General features: G+C 42.4%; 1 protein-coding gene across 1 annotated transcript in view; it reads right to left on the bottom strand.

Moving 5' to 3' along the window:
* Positions 1-6,228: 6,228 nt before the first annotated feature.
* LOC122564097 (eosinophil peroxidase-like) overlaps positions 6,229-23,848 on the bottom strand; it is a 39,018-nt gene continuing 21,398 nt past the window's right edge. The window contains exons 9-14 of the mRNA XM_043718658.2: positions 23,294-23,552; positions 20,501-20,671; positions 16,612-16,849; positions 8,431-8,636; positions 7,910-8,071; positions 6,229-7,620 (exon numbers count right to left, since the gene is read on the bottom strand). Coding sequence (XP_043574593.1) covers positions 7,427-7,620; positions 7,910-8,071; positions 8,431-8,636; positions 16,612-16,849; positions 20,501-20,671; positions 23,294-23,552 — 1,230 coding nt within the window. The 3' untranslated portion in view covers positions 6,229-7,426. The remainder of the gene's footprint in view (positions 7,621-7,909; positions 8,072-8,430; positions 8,637-16,611; positions 16,850-20,500; positions 20,672-23,293; positions 23,553-23,848) is intronic.

Below are 23,848 nucleotides of genomic sequence, written 5' to 3'. Positions count from 1 at the left end.
AATGCTGGAGAATTGTCAACATCTACACTGCATCAGGTGTCACTCAACCAAACCTCCAAAGGGCTCCACTATGAAGCAGACATCCTAATCCTCTCAGGCATGTTCCATTGCTTGCTATTTATGCCATGTGTTTGTCATGAATGCTGCTGCCACTTGTTACAGCTGCTAGGCTGGCATGGCACACTGATGTAAGATAAGTGCCGTTGATTGAGGACTGCTGCTCAGCTTGGCCACTTGCCTCTTGCTGTGACTGTGCCAATTGCCAATGCAAGACAAGGCATGGAGAATAAGGGCACGACACAAGGAGAATGTGTGCTGAGACAGCAAAGGAGTGCTCCTGGGAGGCAGCCTTATCCATGCTACAGACTGGGTTCCTGATCCTGTGCAGTACCTGTACCCAATGCAGCCTACACTGCTGATTGCCATTCTGCCTTGTTGGCAGATCTACTTTTACAGGGTGTGCTGCCAATACATTAGAGAATCCTAGACAAGCTGGAGCAGGTGAATTTTAGTCTGCACAACTCAACATAGACAGAAGAAGGGTCTTTCTCTCTCTCTCTCAAGAAACAAAGAAATAAAATATCCAGTGACAACACCGATCAAAAAGAAGTTTCAGAGAGCCAAGAATTTAAAAGATAACTGTAACCTTTGCTAATACTTTGAGTCTAAGAAACCGATGTCTCAAGTTGAAACCTTAGCCTCAAGGACATCCAAACGACTTTCAACAATGTATTCTTTTATCTTCTTTCATGATGATCCCCATTTTGATTTAACTTTGTATTTGTGTGTGGTCCAAGTCTTAATGCTTAACATGGTGTCTTTATTATTTAGCAGTTAACAAACCTGTTCACTCTTAAACTCATGGAAGCCCTGAAATTATCTCCTAATTGCTTATAATTAAAATATTTAGCTATATTGTAATTGCAAAAGCGTGTCATTATGTGCTAAATGAAATACTTAAACCTCTGTTGCAACTGGAGAGATGTTAGTTAGTTCTGAGAACTGATCATAATAGAGAATGACCTACAGATTGCACCAAGATTCGAGTAGTGTTCACTTACTAAAGGCAGTTGATCTCAAAGCGTTAATGAAATATGTCATCATTTGTTCAGCTTACACTACTGTAATGTTATGCATGTGAGCAGCACCAACGAAAGCATAGTTCCATCTCAGACACTTGCAAAATCTTTAGCGCAAAGTACTGAATAAGAGCTGCAGGACCCTAGAACACCCTTACAATGAGATCACAAAACTGCCTCCCATATGACATAAATAGCTCAGTGTGGGAGGAGTTAATTAGATTGGAAGTGGAATTAAGCTAGAAGCATAAGTAGCTTACAGTCCCTTAACAAATAATAAATAGCTCCGAACCTAGTATGTCTCAGTTTACCATTTTTTGTTGTGTTTAGTATTAATAGGCAATCAATAGAATTCTACAGACTCCTAAGCCTGAAAACTTTTGTTGATTTTGCCTTCTCCTCAACCTGTCAACTCAACCTCAAACTCTCAGGTATGACCCAAAAACCACATGACAAAAAAAATAGTGTCAGTGATAGGATTCCACGCTTACAAAATTATAGCAGAACTGAAGTTAAGGACCAGACCAGAAATTGACTGGAATAGAATACAAATGTTAAGGAAGAGAACTTAAGAAAAACACTTTTCCAAAACAAAATCATAACAGCTTTTAGATCAACTAACAGCCATAACAGGCACAGAGCTAAACAGCAGGTTTGAAGGTAAAATTCCTGCAGAAAACCCCTATACAGAATTCACCAAGTAAGTAAATGGCAACTTTTACAAGCAGTAAGAGGGGATACAAACTTCTTAGAGAAAAGCAGTGAGAGCAGTAAAAGCCCATTAATAGACAAGAGGGTAAATCCAGTCTGAGCAGCCACACAAAGAGCCTGATTACTGGACATACAGAATAGATTCGATCCTATAGAGGAAAACCTCAAAAGAAAACTAGGCTGGGAAGTTGAGTTAAGACCATTGGACATTACAAGTCCCACACAAGTATTGAACCTTTCTTTCACGGTCCCCACCTACCATAAAATACAACAGTGCACACAAGAACATTTTATATTATCAACACATATCAAGTTGAGACTGAACCAGTTTCATACTTTCTGTAGCCTATAAGATCTTGCATTATCCTTGTGTATTGGGGTCTCTTTTAAGGTTGCCTGAGATTACCTCTCCTTCACAGTGATACCTATCTTCAGTCTGAAAGGACCAGTGAGGTAGGAAAGATTGCTTGCAGCAATTACACCCTATACAGGTCTAATTGGAAATGACTTCAAGCTGCTCTCTACAAATGTATGACTGATGTAATTGCCTCTGAAGGGGCTCCCATTGCTCAGAGATGGAGCCCACGTTTTGGCCCAGAGACAAAAACACTACCCAATCTTGGTGTGATCACAGCCATTTTCCATTTCGAGGGTTTGATAGGATTAGAAATTGATAAATAACAGAAGGCAATACAAGGCACACTTAGCCTCAGCTCCATGGGTGCTAGGCTCAGCCTAGTCATAATCATCCCAAAGCTCCATGTATTTTTCTACCTGGCATTTCATAGACCGCCCATCATTACTGATCCCCTACATGCTTCCACTACCACTTGGAGTTACACCTGCAAATTAAATCTTTATTCCTGAAACCCCACAGTTTAGTGTTAACCACCATTGTGAAATGTGGACCCCCTGTTGAGGCCACAGTGATGATATCAACATTTAAACACACTGTTGCAGCGTCCCATGTATTCCTGGCTCTTGCTCTATATTTTGAATTTCTCCCATTCACTGTCCTTATCCCCTCAGCATTGAGGTTGCTGCCTCCAATCTCCAGTATTCATTCCCCCCATTTCCCTATGATAGCCGTGTTCCCAGACAGCTCCTTCCTTAATGTTCATTGAACAGAGCCTAAAGGCTGACAATGGCCCACTACCCTGACTAGAATGGACAGACAGCTCTGACTGATAACTGACTGGACCCCTGACTGTGATGGGTTTAGAGTTCAGCCTTTGGCTAACCCTATTTCCATTCAGCTTCCTGACAAAAATGTGAATCCCCTGACTGCTTGCACTGGGCATACAGACTCACATCTCAGACTGCAATGAAACAGAACCCCTAACCATGATCATCTGACCAGACAACTGACCCCTGGACAGTGAGCAAATATTGCATGCCCTTGACTGACTGTGCCGGGATCCCCTGACTGCTGGCAGTCCTCTTGACTTGACTGAGGCCTTCTGTGTTGGAGGAAAGGCTATTTGGGAGAGGTAAATGCAGTGTCTTTGCTGCTTAAACTGCTGGCATATCCTGTATGTGTGAAATTAGTGCAGCAATGTGCTGTAGAGCAACATGTTTAACCCTTTTGACTAGTAAATGCTGAGAACCATAATAAGCTGCCTTGCTCTGTGTCTGCATCAAAAGACGAGGCAAAATAAAAGCATTCCAAGCCTTTGAAGTCTGTCTGAGGGGACCTAATACGAAAATACAAGACAACACCAAGGCAAGACAAGAAGAGCTTCACTAGACTGATTCTGGAGATGAGGGGTCTGTCTTATGCAGAGAGATTGAATTCATTAGGCCTATACTGAATTGACTGCTCCCTCTTCTATTTGTAAAAACAATATGAAGCAGGAATGCTGGGATTGTCCAGGTGGATGCAAAGAGCAAAGAGAGTGAGCAAGCAGCCCTGAGATTCTTCTTGGTCCAATTTATGAGGTGATACTTGTCCTTAAGTGACCATGGTGTCCTGTCAGTAGCCTGACACTCAGAGGCACTGGTATTGTCCAAAACACAGCACTGAAGTGCAGAAGTGGAATGGAGAGGTGCAACGATGAAGCAGTAGTATCTGTCAGGTACCAGTGTGGCTGCTGCCCTGGGCATGCTCTGGGATGTTGGTGCCAGTGTCTAAGATGGAGGTTCAGAGCAGCAGGCTACTTGATTAGATTCCCTACCATGTGGAAAAAGGCCCTTCAGCCCAAAATGTCCACACCGACCCTCCAAAGAGTAACCCACCCAGACCCATTTCCCTCTGACTAATGCACCTAACACTATGGGCAATTTAGCATGGCCAATTCACCTGACCTACACATCTTTGGACTGTGGGAGCAAACCGGAGCACCCAGAGGAAAGACACGTAGACAAAGGGAGAATGTGCAAACTCCACACAGACAGTCGCTTAAGGTCCCTGGCGCTGTGGGGCTGCAGTGCTAACCACTGAGCCACCGTGCCGCCCCTTGAGGACGCATCTCCCTGCTCCTGAGCAAGAATTTTGCCATGACATCTGGAACTTGGTTGGAAGTTGCAACTTGTCAGGCTTGGTGCTGAGAAAGGCCTCACTGAACATTTCATGCTATTCTCCCAGATTGTCACCATATCATTCACGGCTGGGAAGGCTCTGCCCAGAATCTAGAAAATGGTAGATGTCAGAATCAATTTGTTTGAGGTGTGTAAAAGAATCAGGGGACTGGATTATGCACTTTTAAAAAATTCATTCATGGTACATTGACCTCAATGTTTTTGCATATCCTAAATGCCCAGAAGGTCTGGAGTCACATATAGATCAGACTGGGTAAGGATGGCAGATTTCCTTTCCTGAAGGACATTAGTGAACCAGTTCTTGCTGGCAAATTATATCAATCAGATAAGTTGGAGAGCATTCAGTGACATGGCTTTAAATTATAGAAAGATGAAATATGTTAGAATAAAGGTGTTTTATGTTTTAAGGAAGCTTGTCTATTTCATGGCACAGACAGAAGTAACACCATACAAGAAATAGGAAGAAACTATCCAAGATCATTATCAGTGTTGTAGCCTGTCAATAAGCAAGATTGATGAGAAATTTTCCAGATTCTCTTGCCAATTTGGCCAAGGCAGATCGAGAGGTCCCTTTCAGCATAATGCATGAGGTAACACAATTGTTTGAGGCATACCATCCCTTTGTTAACAGATATCGCACAGAATTAATTGAATAATTAAACGCACAGAGAAGGAAACCTGTCAGACCATACTGTCTGTAATTTTGAATTACGATGATCCAATTCCCCTTTGAAAGCCTTCTTTGATCCTTCCATCACCACACCCTGCATTCCTTATAACCACTTGCTGGCTGAAAATGCTTTTCTTCATGTTGTTATGTGTTCTTTTGTGAAATCCTTTCAATCTGCGCCCTCTGGTCTTTGATCCTTCCACTGATGGGAACATTTTCTCACTAACTGATCTCGTCTGACCCTCTCATTATCTTGAGCAATTCCATCAAATCTCCTATCAACCTTCTTTTATCCAATAAGGCACAGTTCTCCAATCTTTCTACATAATTAAGTTTCTCATCCTTTGAAAATTCTCTTGAATCTTTTCTGTAATGTCTGCAATGCCTTCACATGCTTCCTAAAGTATGGAGTCCAGGATTAAGTGCAACACACCAGTTGAAGTTAAAGCAACTTACATTCTCCTCTCTTATACTCTGCACCTCTATTTATAAAGTCCACAATGCCAAGTGCATTCTTAATGGCTCTTTCATTGCCACCTTCAGCGATTTTTGCACCGAAACATCCAGGTGGTGCTGCTTCTGCACTCCCTTTAATATTGCAGCCTTTGGTTTATTTTGTCTTAGATTTAGATTTCATTGTCCTGTGTATTTCAGTCCAGGAATATAAGAGTACAGTCACCAATCTCTGGTGCACCTTAGGATACAAAATTCAGAATTTAAGACAGAAGCAGAAATAAAAGGAGCAGCCAAAAGAAAGTGTAACGTCTAGTACATCACTCCCCACCCCTTGAGTCCGCCATGAGTCCTCGCTGCCAGAAAAAGCACAAAGTCACAAAGTCCATCCCTCGATCTGCAAACACTCAGGTGTCCCCAAAACCCCGCACAGCTCTGCAGCTGGAATGCCAATGCCTCCGTCGTCAGGTACCCGGGCCCAGGCATGGCCTGGAGCTGTACCACCCCTGTTGGCTGATTTCTTCACAATACAACTCCTGATTCAGGGTGGAATGTAGATACAAAGCATCCCATTCTACTTCTGACATCACAGTCGAACAGATGAGGGGCCTCCTGAAAAGATGTTTCTGAAGCTTGGAACAATCTGTACAGAATGTACGATATAATCATTGTACAGTGTGTCCTGCACAACTGGAACAGACAGAGATGGCATGTGATGGACACTGCCAACCTGTGAGAGCAGCAGCAACAGCGAATAAACGACACGGAGGAAATACAGTCAGTGTCCTTGTGAATTTATTGTAAGTTCCATGCAATTGAGATCTCGCACTTCAACATTTGAACTTTCATTGAAATAAACAATTTGAAAACAATTTGTCACATTGTATCCAGAAAATTCAGACATGATTCATTACATCACTCAGTGTGATTAGACATTTTGTAGTTAATGTATTAAATTTTATGCACACATTAATAATTGAACCCAATTAACAACAAGTGAGAAGAGATTGAGAAGGGGAGTCTTTCATACTAACCTCAGTCAGTGTAGGAATTGAACCCACAGTGTTGCTGTCAAATCTGCATCAGAGACCAGCCATCCAAGCTAACCAGCCCCTCTCATAGAAGTGTCCATAATTAGATATTCTCACTGCCATCCATTGTCAAAAATAGATTTTTGCTACATGGCTCGTCCAAAATGTGCTACAGGTAGAAATGTTAATTGTGAAAAAATGGGTTTCCTCCCACAGTCCAAAGATGTGCAGGTCAGGTGAATTGGCCATGCTAAATTGTCCATATTGTCAGATGCCTTTGTCAGAGGGACATGGGTCTGGGTGGGTTACTCTTCGGAGGGTCGGTGTGGACTTTTTGGGCTGAAGGGCCTATTTCCACACTGAAGGTGAATCTAATTTGGTAACTCAGAGATTTGTTGGTAACATCTCAGCTCTTTGGCTGAATCACTCTGGGAGCCCTGAAATAATATTGGGAAAAGAATCTGTGACTGAGCCAGATCCCAAGATCAGACCTGAGGATGGATTTGCTCTACACATGAGAATTATGGAAATCAGCTTGTCTACTATAAAGAACCAGGAGTGGCTCCTGATTACCCAGCTCAGTTTCTAAGAAACCCCTAAAGCAAATTTTGCTAACAATTTACTTGGAAAGATCTTTATATATGTCTGGAAGGAAAGCAAAGTAATTAAACTGTAAAGTAAGCAGGCCAGGAAACAGTCGGTAATAGATTAAGGAACCAGCTCAAGCTCAAATCAAGCTTGATCACCAGAATTTAGCTGAAGGATGCTATTTCCCAAAAAGTATTTCTCCCATATTTGGCATCCTGCCCCGAGACACTTAATATAGCCCAATTTTATTTTATAAAGGTACACAATGATGCTTCTGCTCACTCCACAGTATTAAGAAAATTGATAAACCCAGATATTTGACAAGTAAATATTTCTATTTGATCTTTGTAACCTCTCTAGCTGTTGTTCTTCTTTCCAGATAGAATTGCATCTTTTATTTTCACATTCTTTTCATTGAGTTGAACCTTTTCCACATCATTTTGTGATGCAGATTGAATGCATTCTCCATTAGGTCCTTTTGGTACACAACTACCTTTACCTCCTTGTATTACTTTAATTCGAACATTGTGATATCCAGTTGACTGGGGATCTGAAAGAATTGCAAGACATGATCATCATTTTTATTTGCATCAAAGATTTATTTAATAATTCTCATTAAATCATTTGGGATAAACATACATGTTCACAGAAAGAGAGGGGTAGCCGGAGATAACAGTGCAGGGGTCACAGGTGGAGGATTTGAAAGGTGACCGCTTATCACAGGTCAGTGCTCAGATGATGGAGGTGAAAATTTCTGTTTCTATGTTTAGATTTAACCTTTTACACCCGATGCCAACCATTGGCAGTCCTAATGCAATCCACTGGAATTCGGCTCTTACCTACACAGCTAGGTGGTTCTTGGTTCCACTGTCCATTACTCAGACAGGTTATCGTGTCTCCTCCCACCAGTTTGAATCTGGACTCGCAGGTATATCTGACTGAAGACTTACAGATGGAGAAATGGGCATGCTTAACAACAGGAACAGAGCCACAGGGGGTTACTGGGGAGAGAACAAACAGACACTAATTAGGAAAAAGGAAACCTGGAGCTATCCTATTTTATTCCCCAGTTCTGAAGAAAGGTCACCAGACCCGAAATGTTAACTGATTTCTCTCCAAGGTGCTGCCGGACTTAGTCACAAGTGCAGATGGAAAATGTTCCAGATGAAATAAATACTTTTGAATAAAATATTAGAATCAACAAAAAGAGAGAGAATGTTTCAGGTACTTCAGAAACTGAGCTCTCACATTCCTTTTGGCCTTTTATTATACCATCAGAGTTTAATTGTTTCATACTCAAACATAACTGATTGATAATGCCAGCTTTCTGCAGATGGGGCCGAGTCCGATCATCCCATACCTTGTGCATCCTCCCTCCAGGCACTCAAGTCGACCTTTGGGATCTCACTGCAGTGAACGTATCCTTGTGGATATTGATGGAATTTAAAGGCATTCCGAGGAAGAAACTCAATCCCTGTGTTATCACAGATTATCCTGGACATGGAGATTTTTTGAAGAGCCTGACGTTGGCTACCAGAAAAAACGCCATCATTTTCCCACCAGAATCTGAAGAACAAAGGGAAGTTTAATTGTTAAGCACCTGACATTTTCAGATCAAGACCTAAATTGTGTTGGCAGGTGGGCAAGATTACAGGTGAACTATCGGAGCTGGACAACGGAGAGGGTGATGGGGGAAGATATTTACTGACCCCGATACAGTAAACTTGCACTTTTCACCATTGAAGGAATAGATTCAACCTGAAGATGTAACCAGGACTGTTCATTGTGTTCAGAGTAAGGATGGATACCATTGTTGTCTCCTTTCCTTTGGCATCATTTTTACTCCTCTCCATATGTAAGGTATAGACAGGATAGTTCGAGTGAATCCTTAGAAGAGTATAAAGGCAGTAGGAATATACTTAAGAGGGAAATCAGGAGGGCAAAAAGGGGACATGAGATAGCTTTGGCAAGTAGAATTATGGAGAATCCAAAGAGTTTTTACAAATACATTATGGACAAAAGGGAGAGAATAAGGCCCCTCAAAGATCAGCAAGGCGGCATTTGTGTGGAGCCGCAGAAAATAGGGGAGATACTAAACGAGTATTTTGCATCAGTAATTACTGTGGAAAAGGACATGGAAGATATAGAATGTAGGGAAATAGATAGTGACATCTTGAAAAATGTCCATTATACAGAGGAGGAAGTGCTGGATGTCTAGAAACGCATAAAGATGGATAACACCCCAGGATTTGATGAGGTGAACCCTAGAACTCTGTGGGAAGCTAGGGAAGTGATTGATGGGCCACTTGCCGAGATATTTGAATCACTGATAGTCACAGGTGAGGTGCTGGAAGACTGGAGGTTGGCTAACGTGGTGCCACTGTCTAAGAAGGGTGGTAAGGACAAGCCAGGGAACTATTGCCCAGTGAGCCTGATGTTGGTGGTGGGCAAGTTGTTGAAAGGAATCCTGAGGGACAGGATGTACATGTATTTGGAAAGGCAAGGACTGATTAGGGATAGTTAACATGGCTTTGTGTGTGGGATATCATGTCTCACAAACTTGATTGAGTTTTTTGAAGAAGGAACAAAGAGGATTGATGAGGGCAGAGTGGTAGATGTGATCGATATGGACTTCAACAAGGCATTTGACAAAGTTCACTATGGGAGACTGGTTCGCGAGGTTAGATATCATGGAATACAGGGAGAACTAGCCATTTGGATACAGAACTGGCTCAGAGGTAGAAGACAGAGGGTGGTTGTTTTTCAGATTGGAGGTCTGTGACCAGTGGAGTGCCTGAAGAATCTGTGCTAGATCCACTACTTTTCATCATTTACATGAATGATTTGGATGTGAGCATAAGAGATATAGTTCGTAAATTTGCAGATAACACCAAAATTGGAGGTGTAGTGGACAGCAATGAGGGTTACCTCAGATTACAACAGGATCTTGATCAGATGGGCCAATGGGCTGAGAAGTGGCAGATGGAGTTTAATTCAGATAAATGCGAGGTGCTGCACTTTGGGAAAGCAAATCTTAGCAGGACTTATACACTTAATGGTAAGGTCCTAGGGAGTGTTGCTGAACAAAGAAACCTTGGAGTGCAGATCCATAGCTCCTTGAAAGTGGAGTCGCAGGTAGATAGGATAATGAAGAAGGCATTTGGTATGCTTTCCTTTATTGGTCAGAGTATTGAGTACAGGAGTTGGAAGGTCATGTTGCGGCTGTACAGGACATTGGTTAGGCCACTGTTGGAATATTGTATGCAATTCTGGTCTCCTTCATATCAGAAAGATGTTGTGAAACTTGAAATGGTTCAGAAAATATTTACAAGGATGTTGCCAAGGTTGGAGGATTTGAGCTATAGGGAGAGGCTGAACAGGCTGGGACTGTTTTCCCTGGAGCGTTGGAGGCTGAGGGGTGACTTTGTAGAGCTTTACAAAATTATGAGGCGCATGGATAGGATAAATAGACAAAGTCTTTTCCCTGGGGTGGGTGAGTCCAGAACTAGAGGGCATAGGTTTAGGGTGAGAGGGGAAAGATATAAAAGAGACCTAAGAGGCAACCTTTTCACGCAGAGGGTTGTACATGTATGGAATGAGCTGCCAGAGGAAGTGGTGGAGGCTGGTACAATTGCAACATTTAAAAGGCATTTGAATGGGTATATGAATAGGAAGGATTTGGAGGGATATGGGCTGGGTACTGGCAGGTGGGACTAGATTGGGTTGGGATATCTGGTTGGCATGGGCGGGTTGGACCGAAGGGTTTGTTTCCATGCTGTACATCTCTATGGCTCTATGACTCTAATATGTTCATCATACAAGAGTGAAGCAGCTGGTTATTTTACAATTAATTTCTAAGGTTGTCTTTACTCTATTTTCTCTCTCTGACACTTTACTGTGAGACTTTCCACTTCCAAACAAAGATCATCAATCCAAAATGTTTTTTCTAAAAAATTCTTTCCTGGGTTTTGGGCTTCACTGTCAACATTTATTCTCAATCCCTAACTGTTTGAATGGAATGGTTTGCTCGGCCATATCAGAGAGCAGTTCAGACTCAAGCAACATGGGTCTTGGGTCACATGAAAGCCAAACCAGTTAAGGATGGCAGATTTGCTTCCCTCTAAGACATTGATGAACTAGATGGGTTTGATGATAGTTTCTTACTTGATTTTTGTTTTTACTAATTGGTTGTTCAATTCCAGGTTTATTAATTGAAATCAAATTCCATGTGCTGCTACAGTGGGATTTGATCCCAGACCCCCGGAGCAACAGACTGATCCTCTGGATTATTAGTTTAATGCTATCATGACAACACAATCTCCCTTTGTCAACACCTGCACTGGACAGGTATTGCCTCACCCAGTGAGTGTTTTCAGGGAGAGATGTACAGGAGAGAAGGCAGTCAAGGGGAGATCTAATAGAGAAGTCAAAGCCTTGAGCAGGGCTGGATAGAGTATTTAGGGAGAAGCTGTTCCCATTTCTAAAAAGAACCAGAACATGATGGTATCGATTTAAAGTGATGTGCAAATGAAGCAAGGATGATGTGAGAAAATGAAACTTTCTCACACAGTTGGGATACAGAATGTGCTGCCTGGAAATGTTGAGGAGGCAGGTTCAATTGAAGCACTCAGGATGGACCTTGGGTGGCTATTTGGATGAAAATAATGTGTAAGGGTGTGGGAAAAAAGCAGGAGATTGGCATTAGTCATAGAGTCATAGAGACACACAGCACAGAAACAGACACTTGGGACCAACCTGTCCATGCCGACCAGATATCCCAACGTAATCTAGTCCCACCTGCCAGCACCTGGCCCATATCCCTCTAAACCCTTCCTATTCATATACCCACCCAAATGCCTTTTAAACATTGCAATCGTACTAACCTCCACCACTTCCTCTGGCAGCTCATTCCATACACGCACCACCCTCTGCATGAAAAAACGTTTCCCCTTAGGTCTCTTTTATATCTTTCCCCTCTCACCCTAAACTTATGGTCTCTAGTTCTGGACTTCCCCACCCCAGGGAAGAGACTTTGACTATTTACCCTATTCATGCCCCTCATATTTTATAAACCTCGATAAGATCTCCCCTCAGCCTCTGACACTCCAGGGAAAACAGTCCCAGCCTATTTAACCTCTCCCTATAGCTCAAATCCTCCAACTCTGGGCAAGATCCTTTTAAATCTTTTCTGAATCCTTTCAAGTTTCAGAACATCCTTCCAATAGGAAGGAGACCAGAATTGCACACAAATTTCAAAAGTGGCCTAACCAATGTCCTGTACATTGACAAACTATACCTCTTATGCTCACAACCAAATCATTTATGTAAATGCCAAAAAGTAGTGGACTCAGCACCGATCCTTGTGGCACTTCATTGGTCACAGGCCTCCAGTCTGAAAAACAACCCTTCACCACCACCCTCTGTCTTCTACCTTTGAGCCAGTTCTGTATCCAAATGACTAGTTCTCCCTGTTTTCTGTGAGATCTAACCTTGCTAATCAGTCTCCCATGGGGAACTTGCTGAACGCCTTACTGAAGTTCATATCGATCACATCCAATACTCTGCAGTGGACCCTCTTTGTTCCTTCTTCAAAAAACTCAATAAAGTTTGTGAGACATGATTTCCCACGCACAAAGCCATGTTGACTATCCCTAATCAGTCTTGCCTTTCCAAATACCGATACATCCTGTCCCTCGGAATTCCCTCCAACAATTTGCCCACCACCGACGTCAGGCTCACTGGTCTCTAGTTCCCTTGCTTTTCCTTACCACCCTTCTTAAACAGTGGTACCACGTTAGCCAACCTCCAGTCTTCCGGCACATACCTGTGACTATCAGTGATACAAATATCTCAGCAAGTGGCCCATCAATCACTTCCCTAGCTTCCCACAGAGTTCTAGAGTACACCTAATCAGGTCCTGGGGATTTATCCACTTTTATGTATTTCAAGACATCCAGCACTTCCTCCTCTGTAATATGGACATTTTTCAAGATGTCACCATCTATTTCCCTTTCTATTTATAATAAAATTAAAGCAGAAATCAACAGCAGTGCTTCGCCCGGAGCTCCACTGATGATGTTACCTAGTAGGGTGACGAGACGTCTGGAAAAGAACCTTCCAGCTCAGCAAGCAAACTTACATCCAGAACCTCAACCTGAGCTACAAATCATCTCAAACCTTGCTATGAAAATAATGTCTTTGGACTCTTGTTATCTCATTTCTGAAGGCTTCCCATTTTCCAGCCATCTCTTTCGCTGTGAACATCTACCCCCAATCAGCTTTTGAAAGTTCTTGCTTAATACTGTCAAAATTAGCCTTCCTCCAACTTAGAACTTCAACTTTTAGATCTGGTCTATCCTTTCCATCACTATTTTAAAACTAATATAATTATGGTCGCTGGCCCCAAAGTGCTCCCCCACTGACACCTCAGTCACTTGCCCTGCCTTATTTCCCAGGAAAGGGTTCAGAAAAGATTTACAAGGATGTTGCCAGGGTTGGAGTATTTGAGCTATAGGGAGAGACTGAACAGACTGGGGCTGATTTCCCTGGAACGTCGGAGGCTGAGGGGTGACTTTATAGAGGTTTATAAAATTATGAGGGGCATGGATAGGGTAAATAGGCAAAGTCTTTTCCCTGGGGGCGGGGAGTCCAGAACTAGAGGGCATAGGTTTAGGTTGAGAGGGGAAAGATATAAAAGAGACCTAAGGGGCAACTATTTCACACAGAGGGTGGTTTGGTTATGGAATGCCAGAGGAAGTGGTGGAGGCTTGAACAATTGCAACACTTAAGAGGCATTTGGATGGGTATATGAATAGGAAGGGTTTGGAGGGATGTGGGCCGAGTGCTGGCAGGTGGGACTAGATTGGGTTGGGATATCTGGTCGGCATGGACGGGTTGGACCGAAGGGTCTGTTTCCGTGCTGTACATCTCTATGAGTCTACGAGTCTATGAGTAGGTCAAGTTTTGCACCTTCTCTAGTAGGTACATCCACATATTGAATCAGAAAAGTCTTTTGTACACACTTAACAAATTCCTCTCCATCTAAACCCTTAACACTATGGCAGTCCCAGCCTATGTTTGGAAAGTTAAAATGCCCTACCATAACCATTCTAATTCCTACAGATAACTGAGATCTCCTTACAAATCTGTTTCCCAATTTCCCTATGACTATTATGGGGTCTATAGTACAATCTCAATAAGGTGATCATCCCTTTCTTATTTCTCAGTTCCATCCAAATAACTTGCCAAAAATACCACGCCTCCTCCTCCCTTGCCTCCCTTTCTATCCTTCCTGTAGCGTTTGTATCCTGGAACATTAAGCTGCCAGTCCTGTCCATCCCTGAGCCATGTTTCTGTAATTGCTATGATATCCCAGTTCCATGTTCCTAACCATGCCCTGGGTTCATCTGCCTTCCCTGTTAGGCCTCTTACATTGAAATAAATGCAGTTTAATTTATCAGTCCTACCTTATTCTCTGCTTTGTCCCTGCCTGCCCTGACTGTTTGACTCGCTTCTTTTCTCAACTGTACCAGTCTCAGATTGATCTCTTTCCTCACTATCTCCCTGAGTCCTCTCCCTTCCCCCCCCCCCCCACCTTACTAATTTAAATCCTCCCGAGCAGCTCTGGCAAATCTCCCTGCCAGTATATTAGTCCCCTTCCAATTCAGGTGTAATCCAACCTTCTTGTCCAGGTCACTTCTACCCCAGAAGAGATTCAAAGATCCAAAAATGTGAATCCTTCTCCCATACACCAGCTCCTCAGCCATGCATTCATCTGCTCTATCGTCCTATTCCTGCCCTCACTAGCTCATAGTGCTGGGAGTAATCCAGATATTACTACTCTTGGAGACCTCCTTTTTAAATTCCTGCCTAACTCTCTGTATTCTCCCTTCAGAATCTCATCCTTTTCCCTTCCTATGTCGTTGGTTCCAATGTGTCCAATGACCTCCTGCTGGTCCCTCTCCCCGTTGAGAACATTCTGCACCCTCTCTGAGACATCCTTGATCCTGGCACCAGGGAAGGAACATATCATTCTGATGTTTCACTGCTGGACACAGAAATGTCTGCCTGTGCCTTGGACTAGAGATATCTTGGAACCCGATGTACCCCTCATTGCATTAGAGCCAGTCTTGATACAAGAAACTTGACTGTTCTTGTTACATTCCCCTTAGAATCCATCACCCTCTATATTTTCCAAAACAGCGTACTCGTTTGAAATGGGGATAGCCACAGAAGACTCCTGCACCATCTGCCTACCTCTCTTATCTTTCCTGGAGTTAACCCATCTATGTGACTGTATCTGAAACTTTTTTCCTTCCTATAACTGCCATCCATCACATCCCTCTGCTCTTGAACTGGCACAGGCACGATCCGCCAAATGGCTTTCTTCAGCACTGTACCAATTCTTGTTACATTCCCCTAAGAATCCATCACCCCCTACATTTTCCAAAACAGCATACTCGTTTGAAATGGGGATGGCCACAGAAGACTCCTGCACTACCTGCTGACCTCTCTTACCTTTCCTGAAGAGTCCATGATAGCGAGCTGTCATAAGCAGTTACCTACAGTTACACATTAACTGTAAACAACTTCCTGTTGTGTATTGATGGTTGATTCTTCTGAACCAAACTTTTTACCAACTGGTCTCCCAACAATTATGAACTAGACACTGACTCTGGGCTGGAAGGATTGGCCAACAGACGGAATGCTGAACCATCCCTGCAGGAAGTAGGCTGAGGATTACTTTGTGACTGGCCTCATTATATTGCTGCCAGTAGAGGACCCATCCAGAGCAGGGGATTTCTTTTCTTCGGCTTATTCTTTTATAGAGAGTAAACCTTGCCAGCATTTGCCGCACTTCCTTATTGTCCTTGAAAAGGTGATGGTGGGCCACCTTCTTGAACCGCAGTTAGTCAATCTTGTGTAGGTACATCTATAGTGCTATCAGCAAGGAAACGGGAGGTGAGGGATTCCCTTCATTGTCAGGCCTTAATTTAAATACAGTACTCAGGGTCCCTTCTGAAACAGAGGAGCTTCTGGATTAGGAATAGCACAGTGATTGCATCATGACTTTAGGGCCATATTTTTCCCAATGCAATGGGCAGACGAGGTTAATTCAGCTTTACATGTTCAATATTTTGATAATTTTACTCTGGAAATATCTTACTGCATTACGATTTGTTTCACCTTTCCAGTGAACTCAGGCCCAGACATTTACATTAATGTTATTTTGCATGTTTTTAACCCTTACATTTCCTCAGGGGACTAAGTGGTTGAGGCTACTTGGGGTCCTCATGGTCTGTTGGGTTTTCAATTGGCTGTTATACAACATAATTATGGAGAAGAAAACGCCATTGACAATCTTTCAGCACTCCCTCTATCTGCTTTACCCAACAACATAATTAATGACTGAACCTACTAGTCCCCAGGCTGGTAGCTCTGTATCTCTGAACTGCAGTGCCTTTATTGTGAAATATAAACCCTCACCTCAATGAATGTTAACGCTTTTAAGTTTTATTTTGCTGCTACTATTGTCCCTTACCTGTCGCCATCTCTCAGGTTCTTGAATTGTTGTCCTATTAAACAAGCCAACAAAGGGCCCACTCTGCCACCTTTTACGAAGGGTTCGGAGATTGCCCCCACCCACACGTCAATATTTTCTGGAGTTCGATACAAGCTGATTAGTTTTCTTGCTAAATCACGACTGCGGAGGATCCTGAAGAGCTGAAACTGACTTCTGGATGCTGAAAGGCCACAGAATCTCCGCCAAGCATAGTAACCTGTGAAGTTCAGAGAGTGTGAAACATAAAATATATCTGTCAGCAACTAAACACTGGAAAAAATGTGCACAATAAACTTTATTTTATTATGACATAGACACTGAGATTCAAAGATTTGGTGATATTCTCAGTACCTTATTGCCTTTATAGTTACAAGACATCACAGTGCAGACTAAAGTTTCGTTCACATCTCAGCTGCATCATCCCACCAGCACCACAATTAACTTTGGCCCGCTAACCATCAGATAATGGCAATGCCTTTCTGAAGCTTTGTAGAATGTTCTGGAAGTACTCTTCTTGTTATATCTCACCATAACTCATTCAAAATGGATTTGTGGATTTGAATGGATGCTGTCTCATGTCTCCATCTAGTGGTACTGCCTCAGACTAAGGACTCAAGCTGGCGGAGTTGGTGTGATTAAAAGACTTTGCACTTCCTGAGACGCTTGAGTACCAACAATTGTGACCATCGTCCTTTGTGCTAAAAATGATTCCTAGATTCCAACATTCAATATATTACAAAAGTAACTCATTACTTTTGGGTCCTTTGGGAATTTAGGACATCCCAATATGCTGCAAACATTTTCTGGTAAACATTCTTTTAGCTATTTCTTGGTAAGTACACCCTGGAAATAATGAATGCTAAATATTTTTCCATAAAATCTATTTGAAAAATATTCTTTTATAAATAAATCAATCATTAAATATTCACCCATAAATTATTCAACCACAGTGAATCTCTAGTAATTACTATCACAATAATGGCTTAGAACCCCAAAATATTATGGACATTTTTAGTCTTTAATTCAAAATTTTTTTATAAAAAGAGGATTGCTGCAAAAATCAAAATAAGTGCAGGTGTACATTCATCTGGTTTGGCCTACATGTGACTCCAGACCCATTACGTGGTTGACTGAACTGCCCTCTGGAATGGTCTACCACCTTCTCAGGGCCAACTAGAGATGGGCAATCAATGTTGGCCAGCTGGCGAATGCTGTGTGCGTGATTGATGGGATGGTGCATCTAAAGATGTGAACGAAACTTCAGTCTGCACTATGACCTCTTGTCACAGTGGCAATAAAGGGCTGAGAATAGCTGCCCATAGCAAGCCACCTCTGCAAATTATGTCCCAAACTGTAGACAATGTTGTGTTTTGCTCTTTGACAAATGCACAAAAATAGAGATTACTAAGCCAATTTCAACTCTATTGGTGTGGGCTGAACATTGTCATGTGTACCAGCCTGTGTTTGAGTGTTAATTTGCTGTGAAGGTATAGTTGAAAACCTATCCCCTAGTCACCACTGTATTGCAGATAATGAATGGTTTCATCCAGAGAGCTCCAAGTCAGCTACCTAGTAGCCAGCCAAAAGCAACTGATTCATGCCTCACAAGCCTGGTTGAGTTCTTTGAGGATGTGATGAGACAAGTTGATGAAGGTTGAGCAGTGGATGTGGTGTATATGGATTTCAGTAAGGCATTTGATAAGGTTCCCCACAGTAGGCTCATTCAGGAGGCATGGGATACTGGGAAATTTGGCTGTCTGGATACAGAACTGGCTTGCTGAAAGATGACAGCGAGTGGTAGTGGATTGAAAGTATTTCTGCCTGGAGGTCGGTAACCAGTGATGGCCCACACAGATCTGTTTTTGGTCTCTACTCTTCGTAGTTTTTATAACTGACTTGAGTGAAGAAGTGGAAGGGTGGATTAGTAAGTTTGCCAATGACTCAAAGGTCAGTGGTGTTGTAGATAGTGTTGAGGGCTACAACAAGACATGGCAGGATGCAGAGCTGAGCTGAGAAGTGGCAGATCTAGTTCAACCTGGATAAATGCAAAGTGATTCATTTTGAAAGATCAAAATCAAATGCTGAATACAGGGTTAAAGACAGGATTCTCGGCAGTGTGGAGGAATAGTGGGATCTTGGGGTCCATGTCCATATATCCCTCAATGTTGCCACCCAAGTTGATAGAGGTGCTAAGAAAGTATATGGCTCCCATTAGCAGGGGCACTGAGTTTGAGAGCTATGAGGTTTTAATGCAGCTCTATAGAGCTCTGGTTAGACCACATTTGGAATATCGTGTCCAGTTCTGCTCGCCTCACATAGGAAGGATGTAAATGCTTTACAGAGGATGCAGAGGAGATTTACCAGGATGCTGCCTGGATTGGAGGGCATGTCATATGAAGAGAGGTTGAGTGAGCTAGGGCTTTTCACATTGGAGAGAAGAAGGAAGAGAGGTAACTTGATAAAGATGTACCAGGTAATGAGAAGCATAGATACAATAGACAGAGACATTTCCCCAGGGCAGAAATGGCTGTCACGCGGGGTCATAATTTTAGGGTGACTGGAGGAAGGTATATGGGAGATGTCAGAGGTAGTTTTTTTGTGCAGAGAGTGGTGGAATGCACTGCCAGTGGTGGTAGCAGAGTCAGATACATTAGCGACATTTAAGCGACTGCTGGGCAAGCACATGGATGGCAGTAAATTGAGGGGTGTGTAGGTTAGGTTGATCTTAGATTAAGATGCTCGGCACAAAATCGTGGCCCGAAAGGGCCTGTACTGTGCTGTACTGTTCTATGTTCTATGTTCTAACTCATTTTTGCTTTTTCACTCGTGGGACCTGAGCATCGCCAGATGGCCAACATTTATTGCCCATCCCTAGTTGGCCTTCAGAAGGTGACGGACCATTTCAGAGGGTAGTTGAGAATCAACCACAGATCTGTAGGTTCAGAGTCATACCTAGGCTAGATATGGTGGGACAGTGGGTTTCCTTCCCTGAAAGACATTTGTGAGCCAGATGGGTCTTTTTTGCCCTGACAAATGACAATGATTTGATGGCCAACAGTAAGTTCTTAATGCCAGATATTTTCAGAATTCAAGCTACACCACCAGCTTTGACAGGATTTTAATCCAGGTGCCCAGAACATCAGCTGAGTTTTTGGATTAATAGTCTACTGACAAAATCACTTTCTTTCCCAATTCTTTACAATGAGAACATATCTCCACATATTGGTCTCTACTTCTTTACAGAATTCATGGCATGAATTCCAGCAAATCATCTCTGGTCAGTACATATCAATTAATAGTCTCTGGTAAATATTTCATGTCTGATACTTCTCAGCAAACATAAGTTACAAGTACTCACTGGTAAATATTGGCGAGTAAATAACCTTAATTTATCTTTATTGTTAAAAACAAAACTCCTCAGTCAATATTTTCCTGATGATCATCCCTCTGATAAAGTCTCCTGACTGAATCCATCCTGGCAAATAATCCCAGATATAATTCAGAGGGAATTATTGCGAGATCTCAGACATGTATCCTATAACAGCAGATAAGATACCCAGAGGTGTGATTCTGATCCCATTTTCCGCAGTCTCTGATGATTGTAAGATGATTCCACAGATTGTTCCTCAGTTCCTCACTCAGTACCTGCTCTCTACTACCCAGCACTGGATTTCAGCCTTTCATCAGCCTTTCCATATCATTCCCAATAATGCTGAGGGAAATCAGTTTTTCTCAGTGAGTATAACCAATATGTTCCTGCTGACCTCTTGATAATGTGGCTCCAGACATTGAAATTATTGTATTAACTCATATTTTTACAAATTTGCTTTTCAGAGTCAAACTCATCCAGTGTTTGCTTTCTACTTACCTGGGAGTCCATGATCTCGGGAACGCTGCATATTCAGGGAACCCAGGTCCATTCCTAAATGAGCGGTCAGTTCAAACAGTTTCTCTCGCAATTCGTCTGGTAACATCTTGTCCTGTCTCTGTAGTTTGGCTGGTCTGCCCAACAACCCTCGCATGAGGGGATCGACTCCACCTAATACACACAGACACATACACAAAACAAGACCCCTTCATCCATCTCCCAGTTTGACAACATACTGTCTGACATGCAGCTGGTGGTACAGTGAATGATGCTGCACATTAAATATCTCCAACTGAGCAAAACAGGAATATCTGTGACAATGACTATTACCCAATAAAAGCACCATTGAAACTATACCCATAATGAGTTCTTTTACCCTTGAGGCTGAAGTACCTAAACCAACACTGACACAAGGGTAAATGGCAATGCTAGACAGCTGTTCCTCTTGACAGCAGTAAAACAGAGGATAGACCGCTGTTCATTGCATTAAACTGTAACTATTTGTTATCAGGTATCACCCTGCATTAGCATCTGGAATAAATTGAAGAGAAAGTGTAGGACTTCACTTGGAATAATCTCCTGAATTCTGATTGTGCTGAACATTCTCAATAATCTACAGTTGCCCAGAATGGAGATAAAAAGTTCTTCACTACTGAACACAGACTGGAATCCTATCCTTCTCTATAGGGAGAAGTTAGTCATTGATGAATGGTGAATGAATAATGCAAACAATGCAGATCAGAGTCATATTCAGGCACAGAAACCAACCCAACCCAATAACAGCAAGGGTTTGTAAACAAAAACAGAACATTGTGGAAACAGTGATTATTGAGAAGATTTGTAGCTCAGGATGAAGTTGTGGATGTAAGTTTGCTCGCTGAGCTGGAAGGTTTGGTTTCAGACATTTCATCACCATACGCACTAACATCATCAGTGAGCCTTTGGATGAAGCACTGGTGGTATGCCCACTTTTTATTTAGGGGTTCAGGTTTTCTTGAGTTGGTGGCATCATTTCCTATGGTGATGTCATTTCCTATTCTTTTTCTCAAGGGGCGGTAACTGGGATTCAAGTCAATGTGTTTGTTGATAAAGTTCCGGTTGGAGTGCCATGCTTCTAAGAACTCTCACGCGTGTCTCTGTTTGGCTTGTCCTGGCTAGATTTCTGACTGGAGGAGAAAGTGAGGACTGCAGATGCTGGAGATCAGAGCTGAAAATGTGTTGCTGGAAAAGCGCAGCAGGTCAGGCAGCATCCAGGGAATAGGAGAATCGACGTTTCGGGCATAAGCCCTTCTTCAGATTTCTGACTGTTTGTCTGAACAGGTGGAAAACTAGCCACCAGGATATATGAACACCAACTAGCCACAAAAAGACATGACCCACTCTCACTAGTATCTTTACATACAAACGAGGAAGGACACCATTTTGACTGGGACAACACATCCATCCTAGGACAAGCCAAATAGAGACATGCGTGAGAATTGTTAGAAGCATGGCATTCCAACCAGAACTCTATCAACAAACACATTGACTTGGATTCCATACCACCAGTGCTTCATCCAGAGGCTGTTTGATGATGTTGCCTAGTATGGTGATGAAACATCTGTAACTGAACCTTCCAGCTCAGCGAGCAAACCTACATCCATTGTGGAAATACTCAACAGGTCAGGCAGCATCTGTGGAGACAGAAAAACAAAATATTCACTCAGTTTCTCTCTTTTGACATGCTGCCAGATCTGCCGAATATTGCAGCATTTTTTGCTTTGCTTTCCAATTTCCATCATTCAGAATAATCCATTTGTAACTTAGCAACAGATATAATTGTACATTCCATGAAGAATGTGACCTGGCAGGTTCAACCAGAGTCAAGAGGCAAGGTGTGAGACTTGTCAACATTCAGATAACATACTGAAGGCAGCACTGGTAGTAACTAGCTATTATAGAGAGCAAGTGACAAACGTCTGGACTTGCTGAAGTAAGAGGATTTTAATCCAAATCCTTAGGTTAATAAACGTAAAAAGGATGGATTAATATCCCAAGGGTTGATATCCAAACCAAAATGTGCAGGATTTGTTTGAAGTGTGAACAGTCCACCTTATATTTATCTGACTTCAGTATTTAAGTGACTGACTAGAAGATTTGTCCATTTGCATCATTTTATCAGCACCTGAATGTGAATTCTGGGACAAATTCATCAGCCACGGTGAAAGTGATTCTCCTGGTTTTCTGTCAATCACTTTCTCCTGTATCTGCCTGTGCAATACAGCTGGAGAAGAAATAAATCACTTGAATCTCAAAATTGCACACACTGATGTTTTCTATATTCAATAACTACTTGGTCACTGGGGTAATGAAATCTCTGCATATTGAGGCAACTGATGGGAGCTTTCAGACTGTGGCCTTCATCTCAGCAAAACTGTACTATTCATATCCTCCCTTTGGTGTTTCCATCCACATTGGTGTTTCTGTCTGCTGTGCAGGATCCCTAACGAATTCGATTAACTCCAAGCCATGCCTAATCAGTGTATTCAAGACATGTCTAAGGCGACAATCAACGGCTAACCAGCCAATGTAACTCATGTCACTAACTGCTACTTGGAAACAATTAAATGAATAAAATTCAAGAGCTGTCTTTGCACTTCTGGATGTTTTATGCCTTGGAATATGAAGGGGTGACATACATCAGTTTCTAACCCTGAACTAGATTGTTCTGAAGTATCTGTATCAGAAGACTCCAGTCTCACTGCAATCTCTCAGGATGAGATTGCTGCCATCATATTAAAGATTGTTACCTACCTTCCTTGATCAGTCTCCAGGGAGTGAAGAAAGCCTGGTGCAGGTCAAGGCTTTTGAATTGTGGGTGTTCCTGGTAGTTTTCATTAACGCGGAATAGCTTTGGCTGAATGCTGAGATGTCCAAAACGGAAAGCTGCTGTTGCAATTACATTGGCAATACCAGGATCGATAGATTCATCATAGCCTTCATAAGGTGAGAGATATTTCATTGTTGCCTCCTCTCCGATTACCAGGGGAACATAGTCTCTGTGGTTTATTATCTGTAGCAGTGAGAAACGAGAACATTGTTAAAAATCAGTACAACGAGATGTAAAAATAATCCATTTAACAGGGACCATTAAGAGCATTAACAAATTATCTATTTGCCACTGGATATTAAATGGTTACAGCTCTGGCACAGAGAGAAGGATTCGTGTTTTCACCATTGCTGAGGTGTGGGAGTGAGAAGGACTGCAAATTGGCCTTTACCGCAAGATTTTCATGTGAATCAGTCTCATTTCATTAAATACTTACCACAGTACGAAGCAATCATCTGAATTTAACACACTGTGTGACC

The sequence above is a fragment of the Chiloscyllium plagiosum genome, unplaced genomic scaffold (genome assembly GCF_037043375.1).
Source record: "Chiloscyllium plagiosum isolate Xiang-an unplaced genomic scaffold, Cpla_swu_hap1 HiC_scaffold_31, whole genome shotgun sequence".
Taxonomy (NCBI): Eukaryota; Metazoa; Chordata; class Chondrichthyes; order Orectolobiformes; family Hemiscylliidae; genus Chiloscyllium; species Chiloscyllium plagiosum.
Note: the sequence above shows the minus strand (reverse complement) of the source record. Positions and strands in the feature narration are given on the sequence as shown.